Source organism: Diadema setosum, chromosome 9, assembly GCF_964275005.1.
Source record: "Diadema setosum chromosome 9, eeDiaSeto1, whole genome shotgun sequence".
NCBI lineage: Eukaryota > Metazoa > Echinodermata > Echinoidea > Diadematoida > Diadematidae > Diadema > Diadema setosum.
Window position 1 is genome coordinate 5,360,466 of NC_092693.1, and position 15,303 is coordinate 5,375,768.

The following is a 15,303-nucleotide window of genomic DNA, read 5'->3' on the forward strand; positions in this document are numbered from 1 at the left end:
AAGAATATGATATCTCCAGAGACGAATAATATCCAAGTAATGCGATCTCATCACCCCTTTCAGGCAAGGGCAAGTGGTTTCTTCCAGTCTGCTTCACATGAAAAACTGGAATATTGGGGGGATGCGTAAAAATAACTTTTATTCTCGTAATCATCATATTCATCATAACTTTTATTCTCGTAATCATCTTTTTCCATCTTCCAGATCCACCAGATCCGAACTTTGTTTGCAGTGAGTATCTACACACTAATTTTATGAGGGTTCGCGGAAGCAACATTCCGGTTAATAGTGTAATTTCCATGTCATTTTAATGCATATCGAGCATTTATCTGGGGTCGTATCACCAGATCACATACAGTGCACTCCCGTTATAACGAACATGGTTATAACGAAATTTCGTTATAACGAAGTAAAACTTCTGGTCCCAAAATTATCACCATTAAAGTCTATGGTACAAAATTCGCTTATAACGAACACGGTTATAGCGAAATGTTCGATATAACGAAGTCTTTTTGAGCGCCACTGACAAAGAAAAACAAAAGAATTGTGCTCCGTTATAACGAAATGCGAATTGCTTTCGAAATACGTCGCAGAACAAGCATTTATAGCGTCTCTGCATGGGCGAACGCTTCACATCACTGTGTGTTCGCTCCGTGTGTCACACACAGTTTCTGAGGGGAACCTGCGTTTAATATTGTCATACAATAATCCCATCCCATTTCACATATCTTTCCAGTGTATGATGAGTATTCAGCAAACAGAATGCGTGGTTTCCTTGTTTTCGTTATATATTGTCTTTGTTCGGTTATAACGAAATTTCGTTATAACGAAAGAAAACTGCCGGTCCCGAGCATTTCGTTATAACGGGAGTGCACTGTACCAGGTTATCTGTTGACTTCGGACATGACAGAAACTACGCTCTTCGTTTCGAACAGTGAATTATGAGGAGACATACCAAAGGATTCACAAAATGGATACATTGATATATATATATATATATAGTAGACAAACATCTACTGATATTTGCTGGACATATAGCAAAAAAAAAAAAAAAGAGAGACTTTTATTATCATCCTTCTGTTTGTACATCTCTTAACTCATTGATGATCATGATGATATAAACATGCGAACCAAAATGAACAAGTGATGACAGAAGAGTGCTACATCCTCCTGAAACGTTTGTCATTACTGGATCTTGAGAGCTCTATCATGTACATTGATGTTGAAATGTCACGTCCCCTAAAAGAGAATGATATGTAAGGTTTGTTTTACATTCAGTTGAATTGTATAAACCACGAAGACTTTCATTTTTGTTTACGATGTAGTTTTATTGTTGCTTATTTTTGTATACATATTATTATCATGTAATTATTCTTATAGTTTTATAAGATGTGATCCTTGAATAGATTCGCAAGAACTCTCTATTTCAGTTCTGGTTTCTCGGTAGCTTATTAGTTTTGATTTTTCCAAATCATTCTTGTCCGCACGGCATTATAAGGACTGCCAACTACATCAGCGACTACGACCACGAACGCACCAACACCTGCACCCACGACCATGAAAGCACCAACTCCTGCAAAAACCACCACGAGAGCGCCAACACCTGCAGCAACCACCACGAAAGCACCAACACCTGCAGCCACCACCACGCGTGCGTCAACAGCCAAACCTACCACCACAAGTTCCACCACGTCTACCCAGGCATCTTCGCGAGCGACAACTCCTTCACAAGCCCCCACAACCAGGAAGATTACCACACGCGCAGCTACCAGCGAATTAACCACTATTACCACGACTGTGACAACCCAACCCACTTGTGCGCAGGAGTGTCTGAATGGTGGAACGTTAACGACTAGCGACTGCTCATGTCGTTGTCCTAGCACTTACCAAGGGAGACGTTGCCAGAGTAAGTGATGTTATCCCTTTCGCCCATCGCTTTCCCTCTTCAAAGTGAAACATCATTAGGGGAAATCTAGTCCAAATATAAGTTAGTCTAATAAAAAAGAGTAATATATTACGAGTTCAACGGTATAAATTTGATCGAAATCGGATGAAAAATAAGGAAGTAATGACATTTCGAAATTTCGTTATTTTTGGGGAAACAGTTCTTGAACAGTCAATATGAATATGCAAATGGCAAAGTGAGCATGTCATTCCCTCACAACTTGCCATAATATAGTTTGTTCATACAATTTTGAAATTTCCAGTTTTTCATTCAAACGCAATTATGCCCGAGGCTCGTATAATCCTCGTATATCTTACTGATTGCTATTCTGAAGTTAATCAACCAGGAATAACGTCATGTTTCAGACTTCAATGACAGAAACATTGAATGTTCGTCATTTTTTTTTTTTTTTTTTGTACACAATCAATGGAAAATTGTGAGGGTGTTTCATGGTTAGTTCACTTTTATTGCATATTCATTTCCACTGTACAAGAACTGGTTTGGAGAAATTATCCAAACTTAAAAATGTCATAACTTCCTTATTTTTCATCCGATTTCAGACAATTTTTACCGTGGAAAATTTTACTCTTTTTTATCAGACTAACTTATATTTAGACTGGATTTCCTCTTTAAAACTTCCGCCAAAGGCTCACAAGGATTAATATCATTCGTGGATGATGACTTACATTGCCTGTCCGTTTCAAATCAGTTTCATTGTCAGCTGTCAGCATCTAGTAATGTTTCAAATGTATTTTATGAAGTGTTGTTTCGTTGCTTTTTAATCCCTCGAACAGATCAACCTGCCACAAGATTCTCTCAGATATTGTCTATTTCGAACCATCGGATGATTATGAAACGGTGGCATTTAATTCAATTCAATTCAATTTATACATTTATTCAGTAATAATCGTTGGGTATATAGTATAAAATGTTTACAAAAGCCCTTTTTACACTTGTGTTTCTTAGCCCCTACTTTCTCTGACCCAGGACTATCGTTAGTCCCGTACCAATTTTTCAGCTTTTTACACTCGCCAATAAATCCCGTACTGAGCTCTTGTCCTGGGCTAAGGGAGAAAACTGACCTTTTAGCACTCGTATTTCTTAGTCCCGTACTTTCCAAACCACATGAATATTCATGATTACGCTAGGCACTGTACAAGTACACGCACGCTCCGGCAGCACTGATTTCTGATTGGTCAGTGGGGGTCGGACTTCGTCTCCGTCGCTTAGCCCCGGATTATTTTTTCGTTCTGTTTACACTCGCTTGCTTGGCACCGCAATTGCGGGGTTAGCACCGCAATTGCGGTGCTAACCCTGCTATTTTGCGGGGCCAGATAGTACGGGATCATCGGTGGGGCTAGCCCACTTTGGCAAAAACAAGTGTAAACAGAAAGTGGGCTAAGGAAAGTCCGGTACCAACGGTGGGGCTAAGGCCCCCCACCCCCTTAGCCCCACCGTTGGTACGGGACTAAGCAAAAATTTGCAAGTGTAAAAAGCCCTAAAATGGTACAAGTATAGTTCAGAGAAAGCCAGAGGCTTCTTAAAATAGAATGTACCCTTAAAATCATAAAATAATTGCAACCTAAGCATTAAAACACCACATGATGAAAGATACCAATAAGGCACGAAATTAGAATTGCTAAAAGTTATCGATAGCATCAAAGGAACATTTAGAGAACGAAACATACTAAAACAGAGCACCTAACAAATAACAACAAATACATAAAACAAACCAAATAAAACAAAACAAGGAATCAAACGAGACTACAAGTATGCGTGTTAAGAGTACGAGAAGCATTGCCGATTGAAGCACATGTGAAGTACACAATAAAGAAATGTAATTTTTAGTGTAATGAAGAAAAGGCCAAAAAAAAAAACAAATCGATTTTATTTTTCTTGAAATTGTGCAAAGGCAGCTTTTGAGATTTTCAGTTCCAAATATTGGGTCCATAGGAACTTTATCGATTGTTTTGGGCACGAGCTGTTCGGAACCAAAATGGATGAATATCAGATTGATGCGGTGTGTTTATTGAGTGTATCTCATTGCAATGCAACGTATGAAATGATTAGAAAAAGCATTTATGAATTGCGTCGCAAAATCCATTCTTATTCCTTGCTCTCCTCAGACCTCAAGACCCAAGTACAGTATGGCATCATTCTCGTCATCAGGGGCAATATTGCCATTGTAAGTTGGCATGTTAATAATCCATAAGTTGTCAGGCGACCTCAATTTCAATGTCATGATGAATGTGCACTCATTATTCACTATAAAAACCAAGAATAAAAGAATCAAAGAGAAGGTGCAGTTTCGGTTGAGATGGGTTTTGAGGCTCCCAACATTGTGTGATGGCGATTTTTGTTGTTGTTGAGATAATGAGAAACCTCTTCTAAAATATAAAAAAAGCATTCAATTCTAAGAGGAATTCAAAGTTTAATTGATGAAAATAGGTTTTGATATGACTGATATATCCAAAATAAAATGATCCCAATAAATGGTGGGACCCACCTTATATTAGGATTAATTTTTTTCTATGTTTTTTTTTTTTTTGATATCTCAGACATTTCAAATTGATTTGCAGCAAATAAACTTTAATGTGTGTTTTTTTATAGAATTGTATGCCTTTTGTCATTTCATAAAGTGATTTTTAACTATCGTACGAAAAGGTGAAAGTTGAATTTTCACCTCAACCAATACCTTTCCATCCCTCTAAAACAAGCAGATGAAAGAACCCCGAACCTATACTAAACAGACTGTAACTCGGTATCATTCTGCTCTTGTTTGGTCTTCTCCCAAAGTATAGACATCGCTCTACGAAAGAGAGTTTCCGTGTCTTTTGTAAGACTTTGTTGTATGTATCAATTAATTGCAGGTGGTTTTTTTCCCCCACAGTAGACATATCTTTTTTTTTTATTCTGGTTCCCGTTACACTGAACTACACCAGTGTGTCTGGATATACTTGACACAAACAACATCCATATTACCAATGTTTAGGTAGAAAAGTGGAATGTAGCGTCGACCAAACTTAATGATCTTTTTTTCTTTTTTTTTCTTTTTTTGCATCTCACCCTTCGCAATTGTGTGTTGTGTGTGCACGCGCGCTGGTGTCCGTCTGTCTGTCATATTACTACATTATTCATGTGTATATTGTTATGTGTGCATGAGATGTAATTCCCAATGACACCTAGTTATTTTTTGTAATTTCTACTCTACTGTCTACTGTTGAGGCTGGATGCTATCGTCACGATCATGCCCTGAAATAATAATATGATTAAAAAAAAAAAAAAATCAGTAATGGCTCACCCTTAGTACTAGGGGCGACCGCATCGACACGACCAAGTCTAGATATCCTCTATAGGAACGGATTAGGTAAAGGAAATATCAACTTACTCTATTGATATAGATTTGGTTTTCCCTTTGATTCTACACAATATTCTGAATGCTTGGTCTTTTACAATAGTTTCCACGGTTCAAGAACGACCTGTTCGCCATAGTAAGTGCGATAGTCACGTCTACATGTAACGGACAATACTTCAGTGTGTGCTGCCCAAATTCAGGAACAAAGAATACGTGAGTAAAACGCATTCATTCATTTCATTTCATTTTATTTCAACACGGTAATAAAAAGGAAACTTGCTCAGCCATCGGCTGTTATTCTGCAAGTCCGTGCATGTATACATTATAACAGAACGAAACATAGATTCAGTAACAGCGTAATATATAGCGATGATTGAAATAAGAACAAAAAGAGAAAAAAAATCACGAAGAAAAGGAAAAGTATATCTACATATAACAGCATATGAATAAAAAAATACAGACATTGACAAGAGATTGATATAAAACAGATGTCAACAGTACTCATCGCGTAACATAATAGGAAACGTTATGATAATTTATATGATGTAATATGATATATAATGCAGTGGATATCAAACTACAACTGCTGCTGTTTCAAATAAGACCTGAAATTATTAAAACTCATAATCTTGATATTATCTGGGAGATCATTCCACACTTTACATCCCCTGTACTGTAAACTCCTACGTTTGAAATTAGTTGAAAATCTACATAGCTCAAATTTTAACATATTACATCTGAAAAAATAATTTGTATATTTAAATGAAAACAAATCACACAGACTTTGGGGGTAAACCCCATGAGCAATTTTATACATTGCATGTAACATTCTATATTTCTGTCTTATTTTAATAGTAAAAATACTTAACTGATCATATATCAATTGTGTTGAAAACCTCCAATTAACCTTCAGAACGGTACGCAGTGCCCGATTTTGTAATCTTTGCAATTTATAAATCATCATTTTACTGCAATTTGACCACACTACATCACAGTAGTCAAATCTTCCTTGTACAATACTCTTATAATATATCAATGCTGTCTGTTGTGTTATATAAGGTCGTATCCGTTTCAATAAATATATTCTACTTATTATTTCCTTTGATATTTTTCCAATATGCTGTTCCCAATTTAGATGTTCATCAATAATAACGCCAAGATATGTAATATGTGTTACTCGTTTAATTTCATATGATTCAATATGCACGTTAAAATGCTTTACACTTTTTAGTCGTTTTTTGGTACCAAGCAATAAACATTCACATTTATTTACATTAAGTACAAGTTTATTCTCTTTAAGCCAGTGATTTACTGCTTCCACATCCTTGTTGAGAGTATCGGCCACAGATTCAGCATTCTTATGTGCAGTGTATATACAGGTGTCGTCAGCATACAGAGACACCTTACATTCATTAAGGCATTCCGCCAGGTCGTTGACATATATAACAAACAACAGAGGACCTAAGGTGCTCCCTTGTGGAACGCCACACTCAATAACTCTCATGGGGGATTTTACACCATTCACAACAGTATACTGAACGCGATTGAACAAATAGTGTTCTACCCATTTCAGTGCATTACCGGTGACACCCAGTCTTTTCAGTTTGGATAACAATACCTTGTGGTCAACAGTGTCGAAAGCCTTTTTCAGGTCCAATGTTACTACCCCAACTAGATTACCTCTATCGAGCTTGTCTAGCCATTCCTCTGTTACTTTTAACAGTGCAGTGGAAGTCGAATTATTAGGGCGAAAACCAGACTGTTGGTCGCAGAGAAGATGATGACTGGTCAAATAATCATATAGTTGAGTAAATATTATCTTTTCAAAAATCTTGGCAAAAACAGGTAAAATACTGATTGGTCTATAATTTCCAATCACCATTTTATTCCCACCTTTAAAGACAGGTGTAATTTTAGAAACTTTCAGTTCATCTGGAACAGAGGCTTGTTTAATTGACATATTCAGTATATGTGTAAGAGGTTTAACAATTAAATGAGCAACCGGTTTGATGAGCGACATTGGGATATCATCGTTTCCACAAGCTTTTTTCACTGACATCTTCATAATTACTTCAAGAGTTTCATGTTCTTCTATGTCTTTAAATGATGATAAACGTGACTCATTACAATGATCGGACAGGTCGTTGTCAAGATCAACATAATCAACGCCGTTCTTAGTGATACTATTCTGAAGTGTTTTTCCAATTTCCGCGAAGTAATCGTTGAAGTTCTCAGCCAGGGCTTTTTTCCCATAGTATCGGACACCATCTCGTTCTATTTCATCTATTCTTTCATGACTTTGTTTCTTAGGCATCACATAACTTAGCGATTGCCATACATCACTGGATTGACCGTTACTTGCCTTAATAGTATTGGTAATAAAATCTCTTTTCGCTTTACGTATTTCAGCTGTTACACAATTTCTTGCCTTTTTTATATCGATCCCAGTCGTCTTTTTCGTTAGTCAGTCAAGCTTTACGTTTCAACATATTACGATCTCTGATGAGTTGTAGCACATGATCAGTAATCCATGGGGATTCCTTTTTCTTAATACGTTTACGTTTCAGTGGAGCATTATGGTCTATTACTTTCAAGAGTTCTCTTTCAAAAGCAGAGTACGCAGTACTAACATCAGTGGCATTATATACACAGTCCCAGCGCAATTTACTTATATCTTCTGCATATTTAACAATATCTACTTTTTTAATATTTCTGCTAACTTTAAATCTATGTGAGTGTTCTTTACACATTTTTTGTTTACCCCATGTACAGAAAATCATAATGATCACTTAATGAGACTGGAATCACATCTACTCTTCCAACTTTATCCAGGTTATTAACCAATATAACATCAACCAAACTAGAAGTATCAACAGTAACTCGTGTAGGTGAAGATACCACTTGGGTTAATCCGAAAGCTTCAGTCAACTCTTTCAGATGCTTACTTTGCCAGGACTGATGACCTGTAAGCATATTACAATTCAGATCACCTAGTATGATATAATCCTGTTGCAGATCGTCCAGTTTATGAAGTACAGATTCAAACAAATCAAACACTCGTGCATTAGCGTTTGGTGGTCTGTACCACACAATAACAACAATTGATTTTACATTCAATGGTTTAACCTCAACTGCAATCATTTCCAAAGATTCGTCACATAAATCTGGCCTTACATTATAACGAATCGCATTTTTTATATATATTGCAGTTCCTCCACCCATGCGATTTCTATCTTTTCTAATCACATCATATAAATCAATATCAATTTCTGCATTAAGTATCTCTTCATTCAAATGTGTCTCACTTAGAGTCATCACATCAATATCAGACAAATCTACAATTTTACGTATTTCATAAATATTTTTAGTCAGGGACAAACAATTCAAATGAGATAATTTCAATCCTTTTTCAGCTCTTACAGATTGAAGTTGTGATTCGACAGTCAACGATCTCTCTTTTGTTTTTGAGATGTCAATATCACTTTGTATTTCAGGGTCCTTTGATTTCATATCATCACATCCTGGTAATTCTGCTAAGTAGCATCGAGTACATATCCAATCTATATCACTTTGAAAGACATCATTACTTTCACCACAACAGTCTAAGTGACACCATTCACGACATTTAACACAAAGAAGTGCATTTTGATTATTTCTGACCATTTTCTTACAGAGTATGCATGGATAGCTTAGTCCCATCCTGTCTATTTTCCTTGCTCTTTTGAGTAATGTTGATTCTCATCTCGAATCATTCCAGTCTCTCAATATCTCTGGAGTTTCTGATGGTGATCTTTCTGTCGTGTGATCCAGGGAGAGACAGCAACGCTGTGATTTTTCCATCGTTTGTCCAAACTCTCTTCACTGTTGATTTCTGCTTGGCAGCGTTGATCAGTTCCCGTCGATGTTGAGTCAGGTCTTCTTGGATGAAGATCCTTGTACCACGAAGTCTGGCCTTGGCGTCGAACACTGCTCGCTTGGTGTTGTACGTGCTGAACTTGACAATGAGTGGTTTTGGCCCTTCAGTAGATCTCGCTCCCGGTCTCGACTTCGTTGTGATCCTGTGACTCCGTGAAATATCTGACAGGCCAAGTTCGATGTCAAGGTGCTCCTTCACGACACCACGAACTACTTCATCTGTTTTCTCATTTTGCTTTTCAGGTATTCCGTAGATCCTGAGGGACTCTCGCCTACTGTACTGTTCCTGCTCCTCCTGTATGTTTTGCACATCAGCAAGGGACTTCTCCAGGTCCTTCACCTTTTTCTTGAGTGCAGACACTTCGTTCTCTTTCGCAGCGATATCGTGGTTGAGAGCCTGGTAGATGTTTTGCGAAACTCGATCCATGATGGCGTCGGCTATGAGGGTGACGAGCTTGTTGAGAATTGGCTCAGAGGTGATTACCTCTTTTATGTGGTCCCTGATGGCCATTGTATGCTCATGGTCAGTTTCAATGGCTTTGCTGCTATCATTGTTCGCCTTGATGGTTGGTTGACCAGCTGCGTTGAGGGAAGAACCATTGCTGTTCTCAGTACTAATTCGGCCGGGAGCGTCCCCGTGCCGGGCTGACAGTCTCTCGCTACGTCGATTTTCAGAGGATGGATTCTCTCCGTCATCGGATTTTCTCTCCATTTCCTTCCTTTTCTGTTTCATTTCCACAGCAAACCAGCCTTATGTGCAGCAGCGAGTGTTCTTCATTCCCTTACACAGAGATGTTCACCACATTAGGGTCACAAAGCCAGCAAAAAAATGAGAAATTCCAGCGATTAAGTTTGCACCTGCGATTAAGTTTGCACTTACAGGATTCATTCTTGATGAGGAAAAGGAGAGACCGAAATCAAACTCTTGAAATGGTTGTCAATCTTCTTTGCCATCAAACAAAGATATTGTGCATTTATGATAAGCTTGTCATCCCCTATAGTATGCTTATTATATACTATTTTCGAGTGTAATGAAAATTATATCAGAATTATTTGCATTGTACTTTTCTTTCATCCCCCTACTTATCATGCCAAATTTCCTCTAATTTTGGGAACATTAATCTATGAAACATTCACAGATATCATACATTTGATATGTTGTTAAGATTGTTTTGCAAATTTAGGCTCTTTTAATGGGAAAAAAGTTCATCCTGACTTGAAAATTCACTGTCACACAGGTGGTATATTTCATCGCCTATGTAAATGTTTCACCGCCTATGTAAATGTTTCACCGCAGTGTATGTTATTTCATAGTGTTGCGATCACGTACCACGTGTTCCATTGCCTGTTGGAAGACCAACGATGTTATTGTTGAGTGGGTACGGGTACACACATAAGAATAGCGACAGGGAGAAATCATTAAACTTTAATTTTCAAAACTTTGTTACGCGCTGCGGACTGTCAGATCTTCGTGTATATCCATTAGTACTGCGTCTACGTTGCTGCTTTTGTTTCAAGGCATAATTTACCAGCTGCAGATGAAACAAAAACCCAGCTTTAGTGCATCAAAATAGTTGTAAAATGTGAGTTAGGGATAGAAACAACCAATGTAAGAATGATAATTAGTATAATCAATATTAAGTAATTGTTAAATATGCAAAATGTGAACAGTAGTTATAATAAAATTATTTCTATAGTAAACCGTCTATAGTTATAGTTTATTGAGAGAAATAGTGAAATCTCCTTATCATAGACTTTAATGCCAAAATTTTATATAGAAGCATGTTTTGTGATACAACTAACCTACACATATGCATCAAATGTGATAACCCTAATTTTTTTTTTGTTAAATCACTGCTCCCATTGATAAACAGTTCCTGTAATCAAAGTTGTTTTACTCCTTGTTCACATCAAGAAATGAACGGCTGGATTACGTGGACAGCTCCCATGTATCAGTAGCTCAGGGGTTCCCAGAAATACTCGACCAGTTCACGTTCGCCCTGATGCTCCTCGTTACCCCACCATCGACAAGTGATCTGTGCAGTGCTGGCGTGCAGGCTGTCGCCAAGAGAAGTGTGGAGGTGCAAATTAAAGCCGGGAGAAACAAGCGACAAATCGAAGAAGGTGAACACACTATCACCTTTTTTTTTTATTCAAAGATCTCATTTATTCAAAGACAAATGACTTTGTTTTCACAATTCCTTTGAGACATGCGTCAGACGACAGTTATTCCATGATATAATCATGGTTGCAGGGATGTCAAACCTGATGAATTACATTTCCAAACGTTTTTCATGTCTGTTTATTTTCATTCTCCTTGTGAAAGGCGGCTACTTGGACCAGGACGTGTTGTACGACGCTCTCACCGACAACCTGGAGACTATTTCGAGGGCAATCAACGCCACCATTGAGAGTGTGGAGAGAGGACAGGTCGAAGAAAATCCGCTGACTCTTTCCCAAACTCTCGGCATCATCGTAGCGATCATCGTTTTCATTGTCTTGGCAGGAACACTGACTATCATCTGTGGTGCCCTGTAAGTGATCCTTAAACATGAACTGTCATGGACAAGGGGCGCCACTATACATTGTTTATTGCGCATCTTTATGGCATCAGTGCACAAAGTGTGATGTTCTTGTGCCCGTGTACATAATTATGTACGCAATAACACATATCAAACACACGTGATGTTCAGTTTTTCCGTCTTTTTTCTTCATCCTATCATCGTTCTCATTTTCTTTTCAAGTCCATCAACTCTTTGTCTTTCCTATACAATGCGCGTTATGACCTCTGTTATCATTTAGGTAAAGGAAATTGAATGAAACGGAATAGCACTGATTAGTTTATCATTATCATTAATATTATCATTATTACTATCATTGTTATTATCATTATAATTATCATTATTATTATTATTATTATCATTATTATTATTACTGAATCACTTGTTATGGAGGGACTTCGATCGAATGGTTAATACAGACTGGCATCAGATATTATTAAACTGTATGTGTAGATTACGCTATTCCATGTCAGTTACGTCTGTTTAAGTTTAAGAGTTGAATTAAATTAATGCCCATTATCAGATATCGCAGTTATAATCAGAGATATTAGTGTAATTGCTTGTAAGCTTACACTTATATATTCCATGAGGTATATATTCCATGAGGTATAATTCCATGAGGTATATACGCCATGAGGAATATATTCCATGAGGTGATATTCCATGAGGTATATATTCCATGAGGTATAATTCCATGAGGTATATACGCCATGAAGAATATATTCCATGAGGTAATATTCCATGAGGTATATATTCCATGAGGTAATATTCCATGAGGTATATATTCCATGAGGTATATATTCCATAAGGTATATCACTATTGGTTGCAGCTTCCATTTCTATGTCTGTACGTGTCCGCATGTGTGTAGGTGCCTACATGTGCACGTCTGAAACAAGACACCAGAAAAGAAAATAGTGGTGACGACTTACCCATACATATCACAAGACAAGGGTATTGAACACTATTTATCTTCTCTCCCTTTCCTACAGGTGCTGGCAAAAGCGACAAATTACTGGCAAGTGAAGCCAGTATGTGTAACGTCTCACGGGCAAAATAGAGAAATCAATTTCCACGGCGAGATTCAGCTCAGGAGGTGCAGTTACTTCTCCGTATCTCCATCTTTTCTACCTCCATCTTTCATTTGTTTTGTTTTTATATTATAGTAGCTTCTTACATATATTACTGCTTGTAGCATTAAGTCCCACCTGTCTTTCAATCACTTTATATTCTTTAAGTTCTCCAAAACATTTTATATCAAATTTGTATTCAAAATAATATTTTTGTATTTACATTTTCTCTGTAAACTTTCACAAATGGAAAGGTTGCATAAACCAATAATTGAAATAATTTCCCCCACCCTGGTGACGTAAATTTAGATCAACACTGTATTTTACAATAGTCAGCCCATACTGTGTAATCTTTCCCATTTGTTTATGTGTGCTTTTACACCAAGCGCGAGCTTCCGTGTACTACATGACATTTAAACGTACAGTACATGTTTAAATTCTCTTCGCATTTCTAGTCATTTCCAGTACATTAGAGAAGCAGTGTTGTTATGCCGATACTGATCCCATACAATGACAAACGATGTTTTCGTCCCAAGAACACAGTAATACAGTAATACGGAACTCATGTTCAAGATAAACATGAGCGAAGCATGTGGGTTTAGATTTTTCCCCGAATGTCAATAAGAAGAAAACATATCCCTGCTGAAAAGAACGCAGTGTCCTATAATGTGAAAAACGACGAAAAACACAGCGTGAACGCAGTGTGAACAAATTGTGAACACACTGTGAAATCTCTTCAAACTTTTAATTCGAGCGTTTTCACAATTCACAGTGTAAAAACAGAACATTACCAAGTGAACTCTCTGTGAAAAAAAAACAACAACAAAACAATTACGCACACACACACACACACACACACATACACACACACGCACCCCACAGTGTGAAGTCATCTTCTCACTATTAAATTCGACCGTTTTCATTACACACTTAGAGTCGACTATGTTAACACATTGTGAACACACTGTGAGACACTGTGTTCTTTCCAACAGGGACGAGTTGGTTTAAACGTGGGTTTCTCTGCCTTTCGTGCATGGTCTAGCTTATGTTTGGGTTACTGCCTCTTTTATTATGTGTATGGTATATGACAAGGATAAAATAAACCAATTATTTGCTGTTATTATTGGAGTGTATTTGTTACTGACTAGATATCGTTAATCAAAATTAGCTGAACCCCTTTTCCCTCTGATATATCATGGAAATTTGCCATGGATTTAGCACATTTAGCACAAGCAAATCAGGTTGTTGTTCACACTGAGGTAAAGTTCTGATGAATACATCAAGTTTTGTGATATACCTGCGTGCTTTGTGATGTGGATTTCTTGTTTCTTTGAGTTCATGGTCGATAAGGTTGATTGTCTCAAGATAAACGCATCAAGAGACATCTAAACACCCCGACACATTCATGCAAAAATCAACACACACTGGTGCAGTCCAGAGCACATAGAATACATGTATTAAATTGAAAAAAAAAACAAAAAAAAAAACTTTGAGTGATCCTTGGGGTCATTCCAAAGTAAGTGAAAATAAAGATTGTCACTCAAAATACACTTCATTTTCACTTTAAACTAACTCTGTTCTGTTATTCACTCCTTCAAGAGGGAAGACAGTTTGATATGTCAGTGTCAAAAACGAAGAGTTGTACCATACACTAGAAACCGTCTATTTACCTAAAATTGCTAATTATGCCTGACGTAATACAAGTACTGGATTAGTCAGCTATAATAATACGTAATTTTGCAAAGTAGCATTTCAAAACCTGATGGTAGATGAATACACATATTCCCTAAACAAGAGTGATCATTCTGTTGTCACAATCCGATATGGATTCGGCAAAGTACAACTGTACTCCAAGCTGTACTCCGAGATAAAGAACCACTTCGAACCGACGTACACACGCACACATGGCAAATGACCGCTTCATCTTTTGTGCTTCAGATAACTAAATGCTGCCCTCTGCAGACGCTGGAGAGTAGAATTTGCCATTTGAGATATTCACGGAGATAACACATACTGTATATTTCCCGGCAAAGACCACCCTTCGGTTAAAAAAAAAAAGAAGATATCATAATTATGGTGATGAAGATGATAATGATGATGATGATGATGATGATGATAATAATAATAATAATAACAATAATAATAATAATAATAATAATAATAATAATAATAATAATAATAGGCCTGTAATTCATTATCATTATTATTATTATTATTATTATTATTATTATTATTATTATTATTATTATTATTATTATTATTATTATTATTATTATTATTATTATTATCATTCACAATTTTCCGTCTACGACCATTGTTGAATAAGTCTCAATCAATTCGCCGATTTGGAATCAACAAGATTCAATGGATCATTTGGCAATGCCGATGGTACTGATTGAAGACAGCTCTACACAGATATAATGCAACATGTGTATTGCACACTAAACACAACATAGATA

At 36.9% G+C, this 15,303-nt stretch overlaps 1 protein-coding gene across 1 annotated transcript in view; it reads left to right on the plus strand.

Annotated features, from left to right (window-relative positions):
- Positions 1-12,800, plus strand: part of LOC140232773 (uncharacterized) — a 29,266-nt gene extending 16,466 nt beyond the window's left edge. Inside the window, exons 8-16 of the mRNA XM_072312888.1 lie at positions 205-231; positions 1,499-1,906; positions 4,072-4,130; positions 5,404-5,513; positions 9,459-9,691; positions 9,957-10,032; positions 11,131-11,339; positions 11,542-11,749; positions 12,767-12,800. Coding sequence (XP_072168989.1) covers positions 205-231; positions 1,499-1,906; positions 4,072-4,130; positions 5,404-5,513; positions 9,459-9,691; positions 9,957-10,032; positions 11,131-11,339; positions 11,542-11,749; positions 12,767-12,800 — 1,364 coding nt within the window. The remainder of the gene's footprint in view (positions 1-204; positions 232-1,498; positions 1,907-4,071; positions 4,131-5,403; positions 5,514-9,458; positions 9,692-9,956; positions 10,033-11,130; positions 11,340-11,541; positions 11,750-12,766) is intronic.
- Positions 12,801-15,303: the final 2,503 nt, after the last annotated feature.